This window comes from Taudactylus pleione, unplaced genomic scaffold (assembly GCF_031769625.1).
Source record: "Taudactylus pleione unplaced genomic scaffold, aTauple2 ptg001020l, whole genome shotgun sequence".
Lineage (NCBI taxonomy): Eukaryota > Metazoa > Chordata > Amphibia > Anura > Myobatrachidae > Taudactylus > Taudactylus pleione.
In genome coordinates this window covers 434700-456247 of record NW_028285421.1, presented here as the reverse complement: position 1 = coordinate 456247, position 21548 = coordinate 434700, and the positions used below count along the sequence as shown (strand labels likewise).

The 21548-nt window shown below is 44.7% G+C and overlaps 2 protein-coding genes across 4 annotated transcripts in view; both read right to left on the bottom strand.

Annotated features, from left to right (window-relative positions):
- LOC148454249 (uncharacterized) overlaps positions 1-21548 on the bottom strand; it is a 236274-nt gene that overhangs the window by 139429 nt on the left and 75297 nt on the right. The gene's annotated exons all lie outside the window — the stretch shown is intronic.
- On the bottom strand, positions 467-18157 carry LOC148454252 (uncharacterized). 3 transcript variants are annotated; one of them, XM_088461132.1, is made up of 17 exons: positions 18073-18157; positions 17860-17954; positions 17614-17722; positions 10836-10933; positions 10563-10674; positions 9010-9504; positions 8843-8896; positions 8652-8711; positions 8083-8568; positions 7912-7956; positions 7708-7767; positions 7344-7403; positions 6364-6423; positions 6072-6125; positions 4694-4849; positions 3498-4239; positions 467-3312 (listed from the first exon to the last, which is right to left on the bottom strand). In XM_088461132.1, the coding sequence occupies exons 1-16, from the start codon at positions 18155-18157 to the stop codon at positions 3530-3532; spliced, it is 2739 nt and encodes a 912-aa protein (XP_088317258.1). In that variant the 3' UTR covers positions 467-3312; positions 3498-3529. The 3 variants fall into 3 exon arrangements, with proteins under 3 accessions (XP_088317258.1, XP_088317259.1, XP_088317260.1); XM_088461133.1 differs by having other exon boundaries at positions 3512-4239; XM_088461134.1 differs by having other exon boundaries at positions 3498-4236.

Genomic DNA, 21548 nt, shown 5'->3' with positions numbered 1-21548 from the left:
ATAAAACCAATACCAAAACAATTACACTATAAACCCAGCTACGAAATAATGTAAGACCATCAGAACAAGTAACAGTAGAATTTAAAAAAGAGCAGAAGACTATGAACACATTTAGGGCAACTGAACAGTGGCCAAATGACCTTCATTTGGAAAAAGTCATGTCGGCATGTGTAAAATATTGACATTAATTGGTTTAAACTTAGGCACTAGGTGGAGGGTTGAGGTTAGGATTAGTCATACTTACTACAGGAGCCGCTGGAAGTCATCCGAACGTCATTGCTGGACCCGGAAGACACAGCTGGAGCCACCATACAAGATAAGTCACCACTAGACCACCATCAACGTTTTGTTGACATTCTAATCAGGTCAACATTTCATCAGTGTTGGCATATGAATGTCGACAAAATATACCACACTCCTTGTATGATCTACGCATTGTAGATTATTGTGATTTAAAACGACAAAATGTGTCCTCTCTGGTTTATTAGCTCTATATTGAGAATAATATTTTATTAGCAGGTGTTAATCATGCTAATACAATTCTGGTGTTTAATAACAAAAAAAAAAGGATTTTACAACCTGAATTAGAGACGTTTTACTAAGAATTAACATCCGTCACATGACAATGACATCAGAACAGTTACACATAATATTTTGATAAATAATACAGTATTCATTCATTTAACAAAAGATCAAATAGTCGTTATCTTTGACTTTAATGCCTATACCCATTATATCTGTATGTTATCGATTGTATTGGTGTTTGGGCCACTAGTGACTGTAATATAGAACGAGAACTATTTTTTTATGATAGAGCCTTAATATCGTTATATGTTTGGGTACATGTATAAACTAGCGGTGTTCGAGAAATTGCGGCAGAGATGACATGACAATATTCATGATACGATTCAAAATATGATTTAATTTTTTTAGCCATATATTGTAAAGTCATTGCTGTAATGCTATTAAGCCTAGTGTACAACTACTACTATAGCTCTATTTGGTTGGGGGTAGTATAAATAGGGTATATTGACGATGGGCTGGTCAGTGGAGTTGTTGAAAGCAAAATATAGGGAAAAAAAATTCCCCATAACATTAATACCAAAGATTGTACTTTCTAGTGAGGCACGCAGGTGGTGCACGTTTTGTGGATGCATGCAGATGGTGCACGTTCTACGGAGGCACGCAGGTGGTGCACGTTTTGCGGATGCATGCAGGTGGTGCACGTTTTGCGGAGGCACGCAGGTGGTGCACGTTTTGCGGAGGCACGCAGGTGGTGCACGTTTTGCAAAACGATTATCACAAGGGCAGCAAGGATTTCCATGGTTGTCTTTTGCCATATTTTCTATCGAATTATTGTATTAAAGTTACATTTGAAGGTCATGGTTTCTAAAAAGATTTTTCACTTGGCTGATGATTCTGAAACCCCTTTAGCCACAAAACAGGAGGCAGATATGTTTCAAAACATTCTGCAGAACCTATCGCATAGCTTCCGGGGTGTAAACCTACTGGGCCCAATTCGGACGCAAAGCGGACGCTTTTCCATACAGCTATGGCAGCCAGACGATGTGCCGATATTTGCACAGTTGTCCATTTTTTTGTACTGCACATGCATCGGAGTCGATTACCGCCGGGGGACCGCAGTGCGAATTTGGATACAGAGAACCTGGTATTTCAGAGGGCATTTCTAGGTTGTACCATGAGGATGTCGCGGCCAGCAACTGCATCCAAAGACGCAGTTGCACTGGAACCAGTGGCCATGTTCCGACGCACATTCTGAGCAACCATCGGGTTGCTCTAACGTTTATGGTGCAACTGATGTGCGACTTTTATGCAATGCTACTATTTAGGGCGTAGCCGGCGGGCATCTTTGTACAAATTCCATCGGATGCGGCATTAGTATAAATTTGCAGTCACCTTGCAAAAAAAGACACAGTCGCGCCGAGATTTGCATCTGCCTCTGAACCAGGCCCTAAGTACCACATGCCAATGCGAGCATCTGCCCTGCTTCGAGCGACAGGCTGCGCCACCCACTGGTTGCCATCAGCAGGCGTAATCGTTCCTATCGGGATTTACACCTGCCCCATGCTGTACGCAAGAGATCCATCAGATGCAGGCGTCCCATCTCCACCTCAAACATGTTGAAAGGCCAGCCTATGCGCCCACGACATTATACAGAGACAGATATGTTCCATGCGCCCGAATGCCCGCCGCCCAGAAATGCCCGTTTCACAGGGGCAGATCCGAAACCATGCGGAGTCTTTGTGAGCGCATGGTGCGGCACGTGTGCAGTCTGCAATTGCTTTCTACTGCGCATGCGTATCGCTACCAGCACGCACTTGCACCAGCCCTATCGTTGGTGCGATACATCTGTCTGAAATCGCATGATGTTTGCGTAATCTTACCTCGCCATTCTGTCTACAGGCTCATAGCGAATTTACGCTAAGTGCACACGCCGCCACCAGACGGTTAAACCCATTTAGCCGCAAGCTGAGATCAGTCTCGCCTTCGCGAGACTCTGAATAGCCCAGATCTGCAGAGCAGCTCAATTACACCTCATTCAGCTTTGTGAGCAAGCGCCAATGGGAAAAATCATGGGTGCGGCCGCTTTACGTTCGAATCGTGGCCCAATGTCAGATCAAAATAAAATATTTTAACAATAAATTATGTTTCCTTTGAGAACTTAAAAACCTTGTATGAATATATTACATAGATGGTCCAGATGAAATTAGTAGGATGGCAAGGACCCCTCCAGTAGGGGAGGATGCAACCAATGATTGTTGACGAAGACCAGCTTCCATAACCATGCTCAAGCGACAGAACCATGAAGATCCTTTCCCATGATCTGAACCGCCCTCCGCAACTCAAGATGGGTTCCTTGGTGGTTCTGCGACAACTGCTGGATGGTTTCAGACGTCGGTCGCATTACTGCTAACATGCTGAAGTTATGTTGTCCTCGGGCAACCCTCAAGAAACCAATACCACCACATCCACCATAACACTCGTTTTTCCTCTTAAATGTTTTTTTTTGTTGTTGTTTGTTGTTGTCCATAGCTTAATAGACATCTTAACCAAAAATTCTGCTTCCATTTCCGCAGAAACCTCCTAGATTTCCCCTGAAACAATGTACAGGGTAACAGACTCAAGTATGCCACTGTTCTTGTTCAATTTCTGTCACCTGAACTTCCCCCAACTGATGTTCGTGTTGTTGCCGATAGAAACCTTACAATCCTATTATATGTATACATTCTTCTTTTGAATGTTCTTCGCCTCCTCCTGGAGAAATGATCGACCATAACAGTTTATAATCCTCTAAATGGGGAGATAGAGAAAACGCAAATGAGAATTTTGATAACACTAATAAACATGTCATTGTAAAACTGTTGAAGAAATAAAAAATAATAAAAACAACAGTTAGCAATTGACTTTGGAGTTCCTTTCCTCATTAAAAAAATAAAATAATGATTTAAAAACACAATTCTAAAGGAAAAAGTTACATTTTTAGGTTGACCTCTTCTGTGTTGTTGGGTTACTTTTCTCGGGAACGGCGAGGACGAGGTACTGTTTCTTTGGACCTGGCAGGCCTTTCGGGGCTTTTGGTTGGGCTTGTGGGTGCACAGGTGGCTCCTGTTTCTCCAATAGTCTCTTTAATCTCCTCCCCGTCAAACACCGGTGGGTGCAACATTTTATCTTGCTCTTTTCTCCGCAACACTTGAACCATATCTTGTTGCACACACAGCATTTCTTTTTGGGTTTGCGCAATCTCCTTAAAACTTTCAGCAATTTGTTGTAACGAGGTCGCGATGCTCTTGACATGTTCTTCTTGCGCGTTAGAAATGTCTTCAACTGTGCGTCGAAAGGATCGCAACTCTTTGCGGATACCACCAACCTCCTCCTTTACAAGCTGCTGGAAACAGCGTAGGGAGCCATGAAATGCGTTGTCCAAATCCTGCATGGTAGGCATTGGAGTGGCGACTTCTAAATAGCTCCTCTCTGCGTTTTCGGGGATTTGCTCGATTATGGTCGCTTCTGAGGAGACTGATGCAGCAGACGGATGATCTTCTTCTAGTATTACCACACACTGATGAGGAGAAAGCTGGTGACCTGCGGTACTGTGATCTTCCGAGCTTTCAGAGTTGTGATCCAACAGATTTTCCCCAGCGGTTATCACATTGTTGTCAACGACATCACCACCACCTCCACCACCACCACTGGAATCTTGCAGAAATTCCCCCTCTGCTATTAACAGAAAAGATACAAGGTTACTATTCCATTTGATTTCACAGTGTAAAATGTACTTTTTCCCATTAAGGTGGGGGATTTTATTACCTTTATGTGTGTTTTGGATTAAAAAATGTGATTAAGTTATATTTTTGGTACGCAGTTCAATATACATGTGATTTCATTTGTATTCACAGTTTTAACTATTTTGTTCCTTCTTCGTCTTCCATTCTCACACGAGTATAATCAAGGTTCCTAAGAATAAAAGTACCAATTCCTGAATTTCCACATATCACTTACAGATAATCCAAATTTGTTCTTATATTTGGTACGCACCATTATTTTTTAACTCACTGAGAATACTAAACCTACTAGATAAAAATTTAACATTCATTCATATGAAACCAACACGACAATATCTGCCTTAAAACTGAATTTATATATTGAAATATATTGGGTATGGCGGACATACCTGTGCGTGGGAAAGAAGGCTGGCTGTCCTCTACCGGTATGACAGCCGGTATTTCTGTACACGGCTCTTCGATAGCTCGCATTGGAGTCTCTTCTGTCCGGGAACTTGAAAGGTCTGTGGTCTGTACAGTCTGCTCAGAGTTCCCGTTTGATGGCCCTTGTGACATAGAACGAATAGAACACCTTTACATGTGAACTTTGAATGCTATTATAAACTGTTACAAATCAAATAAAGTCCTCAAATTTGTATTTAACGCTGAGAGTAATGAAAGAAAGGAGAATAAAAAAGACTGCCAGAATAAGACATAAATGGGATGAAATCGAAGAGAGTTGGCACACAAATACGAGTAATTAAATGCAACTAAAGATCCCTCAAGAACTTTAAATACCAAGTAATCAAGTCTACAAACAGCTTTGAAAAAAAGTCATTAATTCACACGAAACGCGTCTGTTCCCAATTACTGAGGATAAACTAATATGAACTTAGCGCAACAAAGCTTTGGCCTCCTGAGCCGGACTGAGGTTCTTACCTGGACCCAGATACAGTCATGAGCTTGAACGGCATGAGGACAGAGGTAATAACGTTGAGCGTTTTATACTGAAGAGGTCATTCACCCATCTCTCACAGATTATATCTGAATGTACATGAGCGCTCCAACGTAGTAGTATGACAACATTATGGACATACTAATCCTGCCTATCTGCTACTAATCAAATCTAATCTTGACTCAATGGAACACATTACTGTGACTTTACTGTTGGGGACATATTCTCCTAAAAGTTACCTTGCAAACGTTCCAGAATTGTTCTATGGTTTGTATTTGCTCGTACCCTATGTTCTATATGCTGGAATGTCTCGTAACTGCGTCAGTAGACTTATTTTTATTATATGCTTCGTGTGTTATGTTATTATCTTGAGCATTCTATCTTTTGCGCCAATTAGTTTTACATATAATTCTAATTAATGTAACGCGTCTGAGATATCATATTGGTTAGCCAGTTACCTTGTACTGCCATAACCAATGTTTTTTCATCTGCGGTAGAAACATTTAATCCCATTTTGACTGGAGTACTGTTCATTGTTACATCTTCTATCGGGTGGATAAAGCCCTGATCCCGTAGACAAGCAGCAGGAATAAATAGCAGTGATCTATTGAGATTTAATCAAGATAATTATCTGCTTGTTCAGGGGCGGATCAAGAGAGGGGAGAGACCATGTGCGGCCTCTCTCGCCGGCCGATTTCTGCTGTAGACTCTAGCTCTTGCCAACGACTACAACGCATGCACCATCCCCGGGAGAATGATTCCATCACAGATTGGCCCATATACTTGTTACTACCATTGAGATAAATCGTGTACATTTTTAAACAAGTAATTACCTGGAAATACATGTGTCTCCTTTCTTTTCCGCTTCCCGACAGATCCAGATATGCCTTGATAAAAGAAAGAATAATAATTATATATATAACAACTGCATCGCCATTAGGTCTCTTCCCCGCTGTCACCTGTCAAGCCTGGTTACGATGGTTGCTTGGAACACATAATGAGGTGATGAGGCTGGGCCCACAGACTTAACGGGACCCTGAGATTCACCTTCATGAATGATGGTTGCTACACCCAGACACGAAAGCAAGAAAAGTTATTATGGCACGTCACGTGTTAACGACTTACCAGATGGTGGTGTTGGTTGAGGCTGGTGGGGTTCCTTTCTTGCTGATCCAACGTCCGTCCCTATGAGAAGAGAATAAATATGAATAGGTTATATAGTGAGCATAATAATAATAATACTGGCTTCATAAATGATGAATTGTGCTTCACAGTCGAGAGAAAGTTGTTCTCTGCTGACGCCATGCACCGGTAGGAGATAACACGAGGTGGATCCCGTGACACTCTGCAGAAAAGGGTATGGGTTCCGGTGCTCTGTGAAAATCAAACATTGGACGGTATTTCACGGGTGTATGCCGGTGGTAGGGCCACAATGGAGACTCATCCTCGGGTTACGGATTCGGGAATTTATTCCTCAATAAACGTCCCAGTTTCCATGAAGAATGGGAGAAGGGGTACAAAACAGATCAATGCTTTCGCGCTAGTTAACGCGTGGACCTTTTTGGTGGATGAAGGAGACGTTGGGGTATTTATTTTTGTAGCCTATTTTGGATAATGACTGGGTAATACCAGTATGAAATGAGACTATAGTGATATTGTCACAACTCTTTCTGGCTCAGCAGTTGTAAACAGTGTACATTTTGATATTTTGATATTTTATTTTTGGTCCACCTTGGGACCTTCGCCAATTTGAATCCGATACATCCAAAAGAGGGAAATCTCTCTGTAACCCTTAAAAACGCGTTGGAACCCATACTATTTTCTACAGGCGTTTTGGCCGTCGCTAGGCTGTTGAGCTCCTACGTTCTTGGCTGCAACGCCAACTTAATTTCTCCACCGTCCTGTATTGCCGGAGTCATCTTCTATTCTAAGCCTACACATGACACTATGACACTAGGAGTTGCCAACAATTTTAAACTATGTTTAATTCTCAGACAGGTAAAAAAGAAAATATATACAAGGTATATACATAAAAAGACAGAGAGAGAGAGTTTACCATTTACTTAGGCAGATCACACCCCATCCATCAACCTAACTGAATTTACCTGATGGTGCTGTAGGTTTAGCGTGGTGGGGATCAGTTATCGGAGAGCCTCCATCTTTACCTACGGGAAAAGATTAAATAAAAAATCTTTTTTTTGTACGGAGACACAATAAATATGTCAGAGAGCAAATGCTCGCGCTCGGCTGAGGAGCATGCGCGGCGCAAAGACTCGTCTCGATCTCACTCCGCGCCTTTAGTAGGAGATGCACGCTGCGGACCATTTCGGCTGGAAAAGGCGCAAGAAGCGAATCACGGACGGCAAAATGTCACACAGCCTCACCCCTAGGTCGGGTACATTTTATGTCTAAATCTCACACAGCTAAAAATAAAATGATTAAGCCAGACCGCTCTATATACCAACTTACCAGACGACGCTTTTGGTTGAGGCCTGTGGGGAGACTCTTTTTTTATCACATCATTTTTCCCTACAGGAAAAAGAAGAAACGTTATACAATATATACATACACATTTAAGATTTTAATATTTCATTAATTACAAATACGGCTATAAAAAAAATAATCTGGATTATTCCTATACTATTATCAGGTGCTAGGCAGTAACTTTTATACCCGATGCTGAAAGAGCGGCGGTTCTCTCCACTGGCTGTGCGCTGTCTTCTCTCACATTAAGCACAGATGATAAAAAGGAAAAAAAGACAAGTTACAATGAACAGTTAAATAAAGGAGTGTTCAGAGTCATATGACGGTGGGCAGATTTGACACCTAATTCTGAAACCATACCGATCCTACGCAGCGTGGATTCTGCGCCGCTGTCGGGGTCGGCGCAGGCTCCGATAACAGCCTCTAGTGCGAGATGTTCCTGCAGTTTCTGCTCCCACTCCACCAGGTCAATGTTGAGTGGACGTTTGCTCCCAGCTCCCTGGGCGTGCTGCTGCATGATCGAGAGCTTCTTCCTCACGCCGATTTTGCAGTCCGAGAACCTTTTGCGGCAAACGATGGCATTTCTCCGGGACTTACCGACGGCCGAAACTTCTTCCGCTATTGTTCTCCAAATAGCCTCTTTCTTCTCTATACCAATGCTGGTGCTGTTGGGCCTATTAAAGATCAGGTGGTAAAAACGGAGTACCCCATCCACCAGGGCTTCGTTCTCTTTTTGGGAAAACCGCTGGCACCGCTTCCTCTTTTTCATCCGCGGCTGCTGTACTGGACTTACGTCCTGGGGTGAAATCGCACCATCCTCCCCGCTACTACTAGAGAATGACGTGTCTAATAAAAAAAATAAATTATGATATAAAACCTAGGTCTACAAGCTTAATGGCATACCACCTGAAATCTCTGCACCAACATACCAGATGATGCTGCCGGTGGAGGCCGGTGGGGGGCCTTTCTTTTTGACACGACATCTTTTCCTGTGGAAGAAAGCGTAAACATAATAATCCCTTTTTAATAATTCCAAAATTACAGACGCGACTGAAAAAAAAAAAAAACATGATTATCTTTTTTTTTTTTTCATGAGGTTGCCAAGCAGTAAATTTTATACCCGTTGCTGGAGGAGCGTTGATTCTATCCGTCGGCTGCACGCCGTCTTCTTTCGCTTTAGGCAAAAATGATAAAAAGACAAACGCAATTTACAATGAGAAAAGAATAAACGTTGTGCAAAGTGGACATGACGGTCGGAAGCATTAATACCCAATCGTGAATTCCTACCCAATTTACACCGGGTTAGTTCAGCGCCACTGTCAGGGCCGGCAGAGACTCCAATCACCCCCTCTGAAGCGAGGTGGTCCTGCAATTTCAGCTCCCACTCCACCAGGTCAATGTTGATGGGATGTCTGCCCCCAGTTCCCTGGGTGTGCTGGTGCATGATCGAGAGCTTCTTCCTCACGCCGATTTTGCAGTCCGAGAATCTTTTACGGCACACGGTGGCATTTCGACGGCACCTGCCGACTGACGAAACTTTATTTGCTATCTTTCGCCATATAGCCTCTTTGTTAGCTAAGCTGAACCTGTTGCTGGGCCTGCCGAAAAGCCGATGGTAGTAATGGAGGACTCCGTCAACTAGAACTTTGTTCTCCGTTTGGGAGAAGCGGTGGGACCTCTTCCTTTTGGTCTCCGATGTTTCTGTGCTTCTTTCCACCGTTACGACTACATTCATCCTGTGATGCGCACCCTCCTCTCCGCTACTACTAGAGAAAGAGGTTTCTAATGGGAAAAAAGAAAATGTCATAACTTTTTGAAATGACCTACAGATAATAAAAATAAATACAGCTGCACAATTCGGGCAAATCCCTACACTGGCTCCCTGGGACATCCAGAATCCAATTCCAAATACTCGCTCTCACCTACAAAGCCCTCAAAGCTATCCCGTCATTCATCCTAAATCTTATGTCGAAATGCTCTCACTCTTGTCCTACTAGATCTACCGCTGACCTGTGTCTCATCTCAATACCACCTACGGTTCTTCTCTCATACCACTATATACTCATGGAGTCACCGACCAAGACTGATCACTCTACCACAGCTTTCAAATCTTTGAACACTCTAAAAAACCATCTCATGAGCGAACCGTTCCTACCAATCATTGTCTTGTTTGCATTTACTTTGCTACTTTGTGTGTCGCAGTTTTATACATGTCTTGATTTCCCCACTATACAGCACCATGGATCACGGTGGCGAGAGTGTGGGGAGGAGACTGGTCAGATCTCTGGGCTGGTAATAAACAGTGACATGATGTGAGGGGGAGAGTAGGAGTATAATAGGGACTGATGACTCCTGATGTATGAGATACACCAGAGAGTGTGGGGAGGAGACTGGTCAGATTTCCTGGCTGGTAACATACAGTGACATGATGTGAGGGGGAGAGCAGGAGTATAATAGGGACTGATGACTCCTGATGTATGAGATACACCAGAGAGTGTGGGGAGGAGACTGGTCAGATCTCTGGGCTGGTAACACACAGTGACATGATGTGAGGGGGAGAGCAGGAGTATAATAGGGACTGATGACTCCTGATGTATGAGATACACCAGAGAGTGTGAGGAGGAGACTGGTCAGATATCTGGGCTGGTAACACACAGTGACATGATGTGAGGAGGAGAGCAGGAGTATAATAGGGGCTGATGGCTCCTGACTCCCCCACTGGGCAGATACATTTCCCTCGTTAGTTTGTACTGACAGAGGAGGATGCAGGATAAGAGATTGCTGTAGTGACTGAGTAAGGAGAATATGTGACTCTTATGTAATAAGTGTTTATTACTCACCTGTGCTGATATCTGTAGGGATTTCCTCCTCCTTACACTGCTGATCCCCCCTCAGATAAGATTCGTCTTCTCCGTCTATAACTTCTATTTTAATACCAGTCAGGTCTTCACCCTAAATAACCCAGAAAACAATCAGATAACACTTTACTAGTCTTATTTCATCCATTGAGATAACACAGTACAATATCAGGGTATAAGACACACACAGCTGCTCTACACATCATATAGTGACAGTCACTTTGGTATATTGGTGAGACCCTAAATCCCACCTACCTGATCCTCCTGTAGGATCCTGTGATTCTCCTCTGTACAATCCTGGGAATAAAGAGGACGGGGACATCTCTCTGGGGTATTTCTGTTACTGGGTCCATCTGTAGGAGACACACAGTGACTGAGTTGTATATATGTGATTATCATGTGATGTGTGTACAGTAAGCTAAGCAGCCTATAGCGTGATAGGGAAAGCAGGAATAAACCCCCCCATGAAGCATTTATAACGTATATGTATATTGTAATGGAGCAATACACAGGCTAGATCAATGGGACATTCCAATACCATAAGGGGATCGGTGCCTACCAATAGTATTAAGACATTCCAAAAATATATGGAACCACGTATTTGAAGGTTCTTCTCAACCCCAGCAGTGTGATGGGGCAAAGGAGAACGTTTGGGCCTGCATCAGGGGAAAGTGGAACCATCTGGATAGCAGCATGTACCCAGCCTCTCCCCACCTCACTGCTGATGGGGTCATTGTGTATTAATAGAGACATCTCAGGCCACTGACTATCTGGGAAAGTCTCCACAAAAAGTTCTTCCCATTCTCTAACACAATCCAGCAAAGGCATCAGCAGAAGAGAACCAGAATTGGAACCACCGATAGAAGAGCCGTCATTTCATTCACATAACGTGGACCAGGCATTTGTGGGCAGATTCTGCACAAGAAGACCTTCCTCGACACGAGAGGGCCGCTTACGGCATAAGTGGGGGAGATGTCACATATCTGGGTATATCGATGACCGCCTGTATACGGAGGAGGACACATTACCTGAGGGGGGTATCGGTGAGTCATTGATAGAGATGTCTGGTAAATTAACAGAGAGAAACCTGCAAGAGCTACAACCTTACGCTGGGCAGGGTATAATGTGGGTCCGCCATTTTTATTGCGCTGTTACGATCAGGGCAGGCGGCGTCAGAAAGGTGCCGGCAAAGAGATGGGCGTCCTGGACGGTGGCTAGTAGTGTACGCAAAAGTGGTACCTTCAGTGGGATTGACATGGGAGTGTCAGTGCAAGCAGTCATCCGTGGTCAGATGGAGAAACTACACCACTGAAGTTTCGGTGGCGCAACCAATGTCGGCATATGAGGGTGTACCAAATGGCATTACAGCGTACACGGGCAGTGAAAGTGGACCTCTCCATCCTTGAACCTTCGTCTGCACAGATGTACACAAGGATTGTAGGCCAATCGCGTAAACTCGCAGACGAGCGACTGCCAATGAACACGCTTTTGCGTGCAACTCAAAATCAGGCCTTTTGTGTCCTTAAAACGTAATATGTCTTCTTGCAGTGAAATTGGCGCAGGATGTGGAGATGGCTCACCGAGAACAGGGTTGGTATAAAGACTTAGGGGTTAAAGACTTTGATAAGAGTGTAGTCGGCATCCCAGCGTGTGGGATGCCAACGGACTTAATACCGGTGCCGAAATCCTGACGGGTTGGGATCCTGGCACCAGTATCCCGACCACCGGCATTCCAAAGGTAAGTATCAGGGTGTTAGGGGGAGGTTAGGGTTAGGCACTAGAGGGTGAGGTTTAGGCATCGGGGAGGGGGAGGTTAGGTTTAGGGTGTGGTGAGGGGAGAATAGGTTTAGGCACTAGGGGGGCGTTTGGGTTTAGGGTGCGGGGAGGAGTAGGTTAGGTTTAGGGTGAGGGGAGCTTAGGTTAAGGCTCCGGGTAGGGAGTGTTAAGTGTTAGGTGTTGGGAGGGGGAGAATAGGTTTAGGCACTGGGGGGGGCCTTGGGTTTAGGGTGTGGGGAGGAGGAGGTTAGGTTTAGGGTGAGGGGAGGTTAGGTTTAGGCACTAGGGAGGGAGGTTAGGGTTAGACAATGGGGAGAGAGGGTTAGGATTAGGGTGTGGGGAGAGGGAGATTAGGTTTAGGCACTGGGAGAGGTTAGGTTTAGGGTGTGGGGAGGGGGAGGTTAGGTTTAGGCAACGGGGAGGGAGGGTTAGGGGTTAGAAAAATACTTTCCTGTGTGTGTCGGGATTCTGACCAGTGGTATCCCGCCAGCCGGGATTTCATACCCAACCCCCCCTGCTGGCTGCTACATCTAGTCACAAATTATCTACAGTCGCTTCAGAACTTGTAGCCTAGTTTTTGTTGAGCCGGAACTAATTTTATACAGCGAATTAGTAAAACCACAGGGCCAACTCTTGTAAATGTTTTGACCTCTTATTGGAATTGGCATCATTCATTAAATGTCAAGAGGAAACGGCCAAACCGCAAGATGTACCATTCCGGCAGGTCTTCGGGAAAACACAGGCCCTGGACCCATCAGACACAACTGTATAGAGTTTAATGTTAGTGCAAATGACACTGATGTAGAACATGAGAAGACATAGTCACTGTGTATTGTCCCAAAATAAACCTTTTTATATTATTAAGAATTTGATCGATTACTGGACCCGATTTATATGGAGTGATTGATTACTACCTTATCAAAGTCTTTAACCCCTAAGTCTTTATACCAACTGCCAAATGTCAAGATATAGATTGACCAAGACAGTCTTCAGACATGTCTGGTGCAATGGGGGATGAGCGCTTTATGAGAGGTTGACAGTGCGTACGCAGAGGGCGAGCATTCATTTGGCTCAGGCTTTAAAACTTTCCCGCTAATCCTAGTGGCCTCCAACAAGAGGATAAATGGAAGGCCCCTGAAAAGACTAAGGTATATTTGGAAAGTGCTTTGAAGATGATAACCTTTAAAGAGAACAAAACCCAACAAATCAAAGAGGTAGTTTCAACGGCACATGGTCTCCTCTTGTGTTTCAAATGATACTCCATATAACTTGAATCAACTTGAGAATAGTGCCACAGAATTAAAGGCCCCCGCTGGTATTCACCAGCAGTACCCTGTAAGGAATTATGGGCTTAGCTGACCTCGAGATCTGCCCCTTGGAGTGATAGGCTGGTACTAGTAGGTTGGTTGGCAAGGAAACGAGGAGGACAATCAGATATCAGAATGTCCAAAACAAGCCAATGTCTAAACACAGGAGAGCAGAGGTGAAGAGTGGTCTGGCTAGACGCGGTCTGAAATACGGGGAAGGTGGAGCAAGGATGAAGCCTCATACTCAGGCACTGAGAAGTGCTGGCAGTGTTCTTTAAATAAAAGCGCCAATATAAATTTGGCATACCAATGACAGTAGCGTAACACCCAGAGCGTGACAGAGAAGCCCACCTTCTCCGATATATCGGAACGCGGTGCCATAAAAGGAGAGGAATAGTACCCTCAACCCTTCCTAAGGATGAGCACTCAACACCTAAAAAGTTTTAATAGGATATTACAAGGAGAATGGACATCCGATGCCTTTGACCACAGGTTTGTTCTTTGGATTCATATTACTTTCTAATGAAGGAGATATTGTAAGACTCCTTTGGATACCCAAGAATCCAGGATTTGATTGTCCTCGTACTTCTCATGTCCTTGATGAAAACGGAAGAGAACTGGAGAAATAAAATTGGTTAATGAGCAAAGGTTCCAAGAGACAAGCATGAAATACATTTGGAATATGTAGTGAAAAAGGGAGATCTAGTCCAAAGGTACTAGATTTATCCGACACCCGTATCTTGAATGGTTCATGTAGAAGAGGAGTAAACTTCATACTAGGAACCAGGAGACAGAAGGTGTGGTGTCAGGACTGCGACTATTTCAGTACATAAAGATAGACTTCTTTTTCCAAAGTTCCATTTGTGGTCGTTGGAGGAGCTATCCTGCTTGCTGGAGTTCTTCTCATTCAGGGGATAGAGTGTTAAAGTGATCATCTGTTTCCCAGGTGTCGTCAGGTTGTGGGATTCCTAGATTGCTCATTATTTCAAAACTGATTCCATTTGGGTCACATGTTCTGAAACTTCCTATGGATCACAGACCTCTAGTATAAAGCCTGTTACTAACTGTGTCTCAGTGTCTGTGCAACGTTGCTTTCAGGTCTTTTCTTGGACTCCTGCCAGATCCCCGCTGTGCCTGTGGATTGCTGTGGACTTTGTTGTATTCCAGATGAACTTCTGATGTCAGTCACCCGCTGCACTACAGGGCCCAGCATTCCTATTGCCTAAGTATTGCTGATTGCCCAATCGCTGCACTTTCACCATTTTGCTGCACTATTTACTTTGCCTGTTGTCTTTCCGTTCCTGTAGATATCCTGTGGATATTGAACTCATCCTTGTTACAGTTGTCAACTGCACCGTTACAGTCATCTCCGCATCCCGGGGCTTAACCCCGCTACAATCTTCTCCGCATCACGGGGCTCAACCCCACTACAATCTTCTCCGCGTCACGGGGGTTAAAAACCCCGCTACAATCTTCTCCGCATCCCGAGGCTCAACCCCGCTACAATCTTCTCCGCATCACGGGGCTCAACCCCGCTACAATCTTCTCCGCGTCACGTGACTCAACCCCGCTACAATCTTCTTCGCATCACGGGGCTCAACCCCGCTACAATCCTCTCTGCATCACGGGGCTCAACCCCGCTACGAACTCTAGCTACGCCGCAGGGCTCAACCCTGTCCTGGAATCTCATCGTCTTACAGGGTTAGCCCTGTAAGACGAAGGCTTAAGTTTGCTTCATCTCTCACTGCACCGCAGGGCTCGGTCCTGTCCCGGAACTATATTATTCTGCAGGGTCCGCTCTGCTCCGGATTTCCATTACTACAGGGTTCTATCCTGGCAAAGGTCCTTAATGTCATCCTGAGGTGTTGGCCTCATTCTGGACTCGGGGTTCCCTACCACGTTAGTTCTTATATACTAAAGACTGCTTTATATATTTGGGGATTCTCTCCTATACATATTATTGTATATGTGAACCTCTGTGCTGTTTGAGACTTTATTTGAGACCTTGCTGATTATAATTCTTATGTGAATAAATTCTATTTTACTTTTATCCTGTGCTACTGAGTTTCATGGAAAGGTCATTCCTAAGACCACCCCAGTTTATTGTGCCTAGTAGGCCTCCCTCCAGGAGTCTCAAGTGTCGGCAGCCGTGACATGTTGAAAGCCACGTCTTATCAGCCAGAACGTCTCCCATTATCTGCAGAGGCATTGTAGAGAAGTCATGTCTTTGTTAGAGTCTCTGTGACTTGAAACCATATCCTGGAAACCTACCTGAGGAAAGAATCCCAACTTGGGAAGATGAAACTTCTGACTAGGGTGATGAAGATGATAACCCTAAAGAATTAATGAGATGATGAAGTGGATTCATGAGACTGATTGTTATGAGCACATTTTGCCCAGGGTAATAGATCAGACCAGTCATCTTGGTTAGCAGAAATGCACGTCCTTATAAAACTTCTTCAATTTTCTCCATTAGTCCGCTGGTTGGTGGGTGTTATGATGTGGACAAATGAAGCCTTACATTAATATTCTTACATAACACCCGCCAGGTTTTGGCTAATACTTGGACCCCATGAGCAGATACAATCTGAAAAGGGAAGATCTTACTGATAACAAAAATAAAGCCAACCTATGTCCAGAAAGGAAGGTCCATTTTAGGAGTAGCATGGTCCGCTTTGAAGAAACACTCCACAACTAACCAAAAAGTACTGTATCCTTTGAAACGTGGGAAGATCTCTTCTGAAGTCTATTGAAAGATGAAAACAGAGTTTGCCTGCCGTAGTTGGTGGTAGCAGAGGCCGAACAATACTTTGAAGAGGTGCCTGTGCTAGGCACGAACTGCAAAGTTTTTGATGTCTTGACAATACAAAGACCACCAATAAGTATGAGAAACTAAACTAACACCATTTCCAGCAAATCGGGGGTAGTGTGTCCAGACTACCAATCTGAACCAAATATTGGAAGAGATCAAGACAGAGGTTCCAAAACTCCGCCATTACAGTCCAATTTTTAAGGATATCCATGCTTGGGAACCTCTGGATTAAAGCTTTTCCCAAGAAAAGATCAGCAGAAGCAGAGGATATGATAGCCAAATACAGACTAGGCCCACCACTGGTTTGAGCTTGGAAGGAGACTCGGAGACAAAGGACTGTGATGATGCATCAGCTTTACCAGTTTTGGAAACTGAAGAGGCTTCAACTTCAAGAGTGAAAGGGTGAGAGATGTCGGGCAGCTATTATAAAAGGAAAAGCTGCTTTAATAGATTAAAGGCCTGAGAGGCGTTGGCCTGCAAATTTCTAGGGCTAGCTCATTTCTAGATTAAGGCCATGATGGGTGCAACCACATAAGAGTAGCCTGTAAAAACCTGTAGGTACTAACTGTTGAATCACGGAAAGCACTGCATCACCTTGTGCCCAGCTGTATAAATCCAATCTTTCATTGCTTTGACCTCTACAGGTCCTTCTGACAATAGCCGAGAAGCTGCACTTGGTCAAAAAGATGTTTCACCAACCTACAGTAAAGGTGGTGTCTTCAAACAGAACAGAAGAGGCTAAGGCAGAGGTTCCCAAACGTAGTCCTCAAGGCTTCCCAACAGTTCAGGTTTTGGAGACATCTATGGTTGAGCACAGGTGGTTATATCAAATTGACTGAGGTTCTAATTAAGTCAACTCTACTCAACCATGGGTATCTCTAAAACCTGAACTGTTGGGGAGCCTCGAGGACCGCATTTGGAAACCTCTGGTCTAAGGGCTAGATTTACTAAGCTATGGATTCTATGCAGTTCTAAGGCCAAACTTTAAACACGGCAATATTATTAACTGTAAAACACACTTGGTTTTGCATTTAAACTTCTTGCCGCTTAGTAAATCTGGCCCTCGATCCCCAATGCAAATACAAGGAATACATCAGGTATAAAGTCAGCTACAGACGGATAAGAGTTTACTACTCACCTGCACAGATCTCTGTAGGGATTTCCTCCTCCTTACACTGCTGAATACCCATCACATACGTCTCTTCTCCTTCTGTATCTTCAACCTTAATGTTAGTCACAAGTTCGCTCTAAATAACCCAAAAAACAATAAAATAACAGTGTAATTAAATCTAATAATAAGAATTGGGATTAAACAGTACAATATTTCCCTTAGAGTGAATTAAGGTATTTTGGGTACATTGGTGAGACCCTGAATCCCACCTACCTGATGCTCCTCTGGGATCATGTTATTCTCCTCTGTACAATCCTGGGAATAAAGAGGACGGGGACTCTCTGGGGTATTTTCGTGACTGGGTCCATCTGTAGGAGACACACAGTGACTGAGTACATTGTATATATGTGATTATCAGATGATGTGTGTATATAGGGGGTCCCCATACCTGCTCTCCCCTGTACAATAATGACAGTATCCTCTTACCCAGTGATGTGAGGGGCTGGTGATCCTCCATCATCACGTCCTTGTACAGACCCCTGTGTTCCTCTATATACTCCCCCTCCTGCATGGAGACATAGACAGTGACATCCTGACACCTTATAGGAACCTGACACACACAATGATAATCATCACCCAGACACATCCCCTGGTGTTACTGTATAATGTCCCATTCCCAGCAGTCACCTCTCCGGTCATCACCCAGACACATCCCCTGGTGTTACTGTATAATGTCCCATTCCCAGCAGTCACCTCTCCGGTCATCACCCAGACACATCCCTTGGTGTTACTGTATAATGTCCCATTCCCAGCAGTCACCTCTCCGGTCATCACCCAGACACATCCCCCGGTGTTACTGTATAATGTCCCATTCCCAGCAGTCACCTCTCCAGTCATCACCCAGACACATCCCCCGGTGTTACTGTATAATGTCCCATTCCCAGCAGTCACCTCTCCAGTCATCACCCAGACACATCCCCCGGTGTTACTGTATAATGTCCCATTCCCAGCAGTCACCTCTCCAGTCATCACCCAGACACATCCCCCGGTGTTACTGTATAATGTCCCATTCCCAGCAGTCACCTCTCCAGTCATCACCCAGACACATCCCCCGGTGTTACTGTATAATGTCCCATTCCCAGCAGTCACCTCTCCAGTCATCACCCAGACACATCCCCCGGTGTTACTGTATAATGTCCCATTCCCAGCAGTCACCTCTCCAGTCATCACACAGACACATCCCCCGGTGTTACTGTATAATGTCCCATTCCCAGCAGTCACCTCTCCAGTCATCACCCAGACACATCCCCCGGTGTTACTGTATAATGTCCCATTCCCAGCAGTCACCTCTCCAGCATCACCCAGACACATCCCCTGGTGTTACTGTATAATGTCCCATTCCCAGCAGTCACCTCTCCAGCATCACCCAGCCACATCCCCCGGTGTTACTGTATAATGTCCCATTCCCAGCAGTCACCTCTCCAGTCATCACCCAGACACATCCCCCGGTGTTACTGTATAATGCCCCATTCCCAGCAGTCACCTCTCCAGTCAGCAGCTGAATGATCTTGTTGGTGAGTTCCAGGATCTTCTGGTCATTGTGTCTCTCATGTATCAGTGAGTGAGGTGGAGGCACCGTGATGGAGCTCAGGGTCCTGCTCAGTCCTCCTGGCACACGGGGATGGCTGCTAGGTGTCTCACACTCACCGGATGTCTTCCTCGCTACTGTGTTATCCTGAGTGATGATAGAGACCTAAATGAAAAGGTAAATTAAACTCCAATTATATGGAGATGGGTCAAGATGGCGGCTGCGGCACTGAGCGGGTTAATACCTCGTCCTGCTTTGCGATTTTAATTATTATAAGCAATGCCATGTTTGGGAATCAGCTTGTTCTGTGACATGATAATTATCCTGGCCCTAGCAAAAGGTTTAGTGTTAATTGACCAAACGTTTGTTTATATTCAATGAACTCCAGGGTGTGCTCCTGTACTGTGGAGTTTTGGAGTGACGTGTTAAGTAAAGTGACGGTTAAGCGCTAAATCAGCGTTTAAGTCAGAATGGTTCTGTTTGCTTCCTCGAGACAAAATATTGTTGGAAGGGTGTTAGTTCTATGAATGGAGGGATACAATTGGTCAGTTCCTGTGAAATGTGAGCTGTATTTATACTTTGGGAGACAGCTGCCTGATTTGTGTAGTAGTCTTAGAGGTATATGGGCATTGTATCTTTTACTATATATAGGGCTGATGTGGCCTCTGTAAGATCGTGCATCCTCTGACCAACCAGAGAGGTTTGTACTTCTGTGACAACTATATGCACCTTCAGCAAGGGACTTGCCTTTGTACAGACATTGAGTAACAAACATCTTTTCTTAAGACGCCTGCATCTGCTTGTATCCTGTGACCACCAGAGTCATGTCAAACGCTACTCTGTTCCCTGGCTGTTCTGGATTGAGCCCAATGTCTCCAAGCTCAAGCCCTCTGCCAACTAATCAGTGCAGACTGGTGAGGGATCAGTGGGAATTAGCCGACACCAACCAGGAGGTTCTGCAGCAGCGTGTCCACACATACTCAGAAGTAGGTGGTTACAGGTGTTGAGTTACCCGCCCACTATGCATTGGGAGATGTCTGTAACCTGTGGTTTCTGACGGTGAGGGGGAACCCCTAGGAGTGGTGTGGAAAGCCCATGTAGGTTACGCAAGGATGAATAACCACCTCCATTCTATGTACAAGCAGTAATATGTACTTGCTCGGCAGAGCGAGGTGATCCAGTCACACCATTCCTGAGGAGTAAAGGTGCATACAAACGGTCAGATGTGTCAGATGGCCGATTGAACGATCTGAACGATTTGAACTATGAACAACTTTTTACTGCATTAAAATGAATGGAATCGTCCAAATCTGACTGCAAACACATCAGATGTCAGATATCGTTATCTGACCATCGGAAACGCGCATAGTTCAGACATGAACGATTTTTAAAATCGTTATCGTTCAAATCTGAAGAAAAATCTGACCGTGTGTATGCGCCATTAAGGTCCTATGAAGGTCTCTCTTCCATTGTAGGAAAGGAAAAATGCTGCTGATACCCTCAGAAAAAAAACACAAAATGTAAAGAAGGCGTCTGCGCTAGATCATACGTACATTTAGATCCATTCTCTGAGTTTTTATGATTCATTTATTGAATTAGTTAATTTTAGATGTATTTGTATTTGTCACTATATATTCCCAAGGCTGCTTTAATCTTGCACTTGTCATGGCATACTAATTAATGTTGGACACACAGCTGTATCCTTTTAGAATTGATTGGATGCAGGATAAATAGGCTGGTCTCTCTAAGAAGTGTTACTTCATTGCCTATTGAATAAAAACCCTGAGAGAGGGGAGAAACGCGTCGAGGGTACACAGCGGACTGCTGTCAGACTTTTGTATACTTCCTATTATCGGGACATTACTTTTGTGGCTATCAGCGGCATCCCAGACTCTGGAGAACTGCCTATAACCGTCAGGGGCAGAGCCGACTTTTGACCAGTGGAGATGTGACAACAACACAGAGTCGCAATATACAGGTGTCCATCCCCTCCACCTGTAACTATTTACACTGCTCTAGTCACTGCACATGGCAGACTGGACACTGGCCCTGATTCAGAGCCAAACGCTCTGACAGAGGGCTCGCTCTGAATCAGGGCCGGTCTGTTTCTTTTTTTAGAACGGCCTCCTGGCCCCTCGCATAGCTGTGGGTGACCATCCACAGCTATAGCGAGCGGCCAGGAAGATGGTCGCGATGGTCAAGACCATCACGACCATCGGGCTTGCGACGAGATCCTTGTTGTAGGGACTCATTGCCGCAAGCCCCAGAGAGATTTCGGCTCTAACAGATCCGAAATCTCTCCCACTGACATCACTCGTGATGTCAGTAGGGCCGCCCCCAAACGGAGGCGTTCACATGGGAACGCCTCCGTTTG

Excerpts from the sequence above, each read along its gene's own strand:
- LOC148454252 (XM_088461132.1), bottom strand. The coding sequence starts at position 18,157 with ATGCAGGAGGGGGAGTATATAGAGGAACACAGGGGTCTGTACAAGGAC. Across the intron at positions 8,569-8,651 it reads TCCACCGGCAGCATCATCTG|ACACGTCATTCTCTAGTAGT; the intron begins GTATGTTGGTGC and ends TTTTTTTATTAG. Across the intron at positions 7,768-7,911 it reads CGCCGCTCTTTCAGCATCGG|GGAAAAATGATGTGATAAAA; the intron begins GTATAAAAGTTA and ends TTTTTCCTGTAG.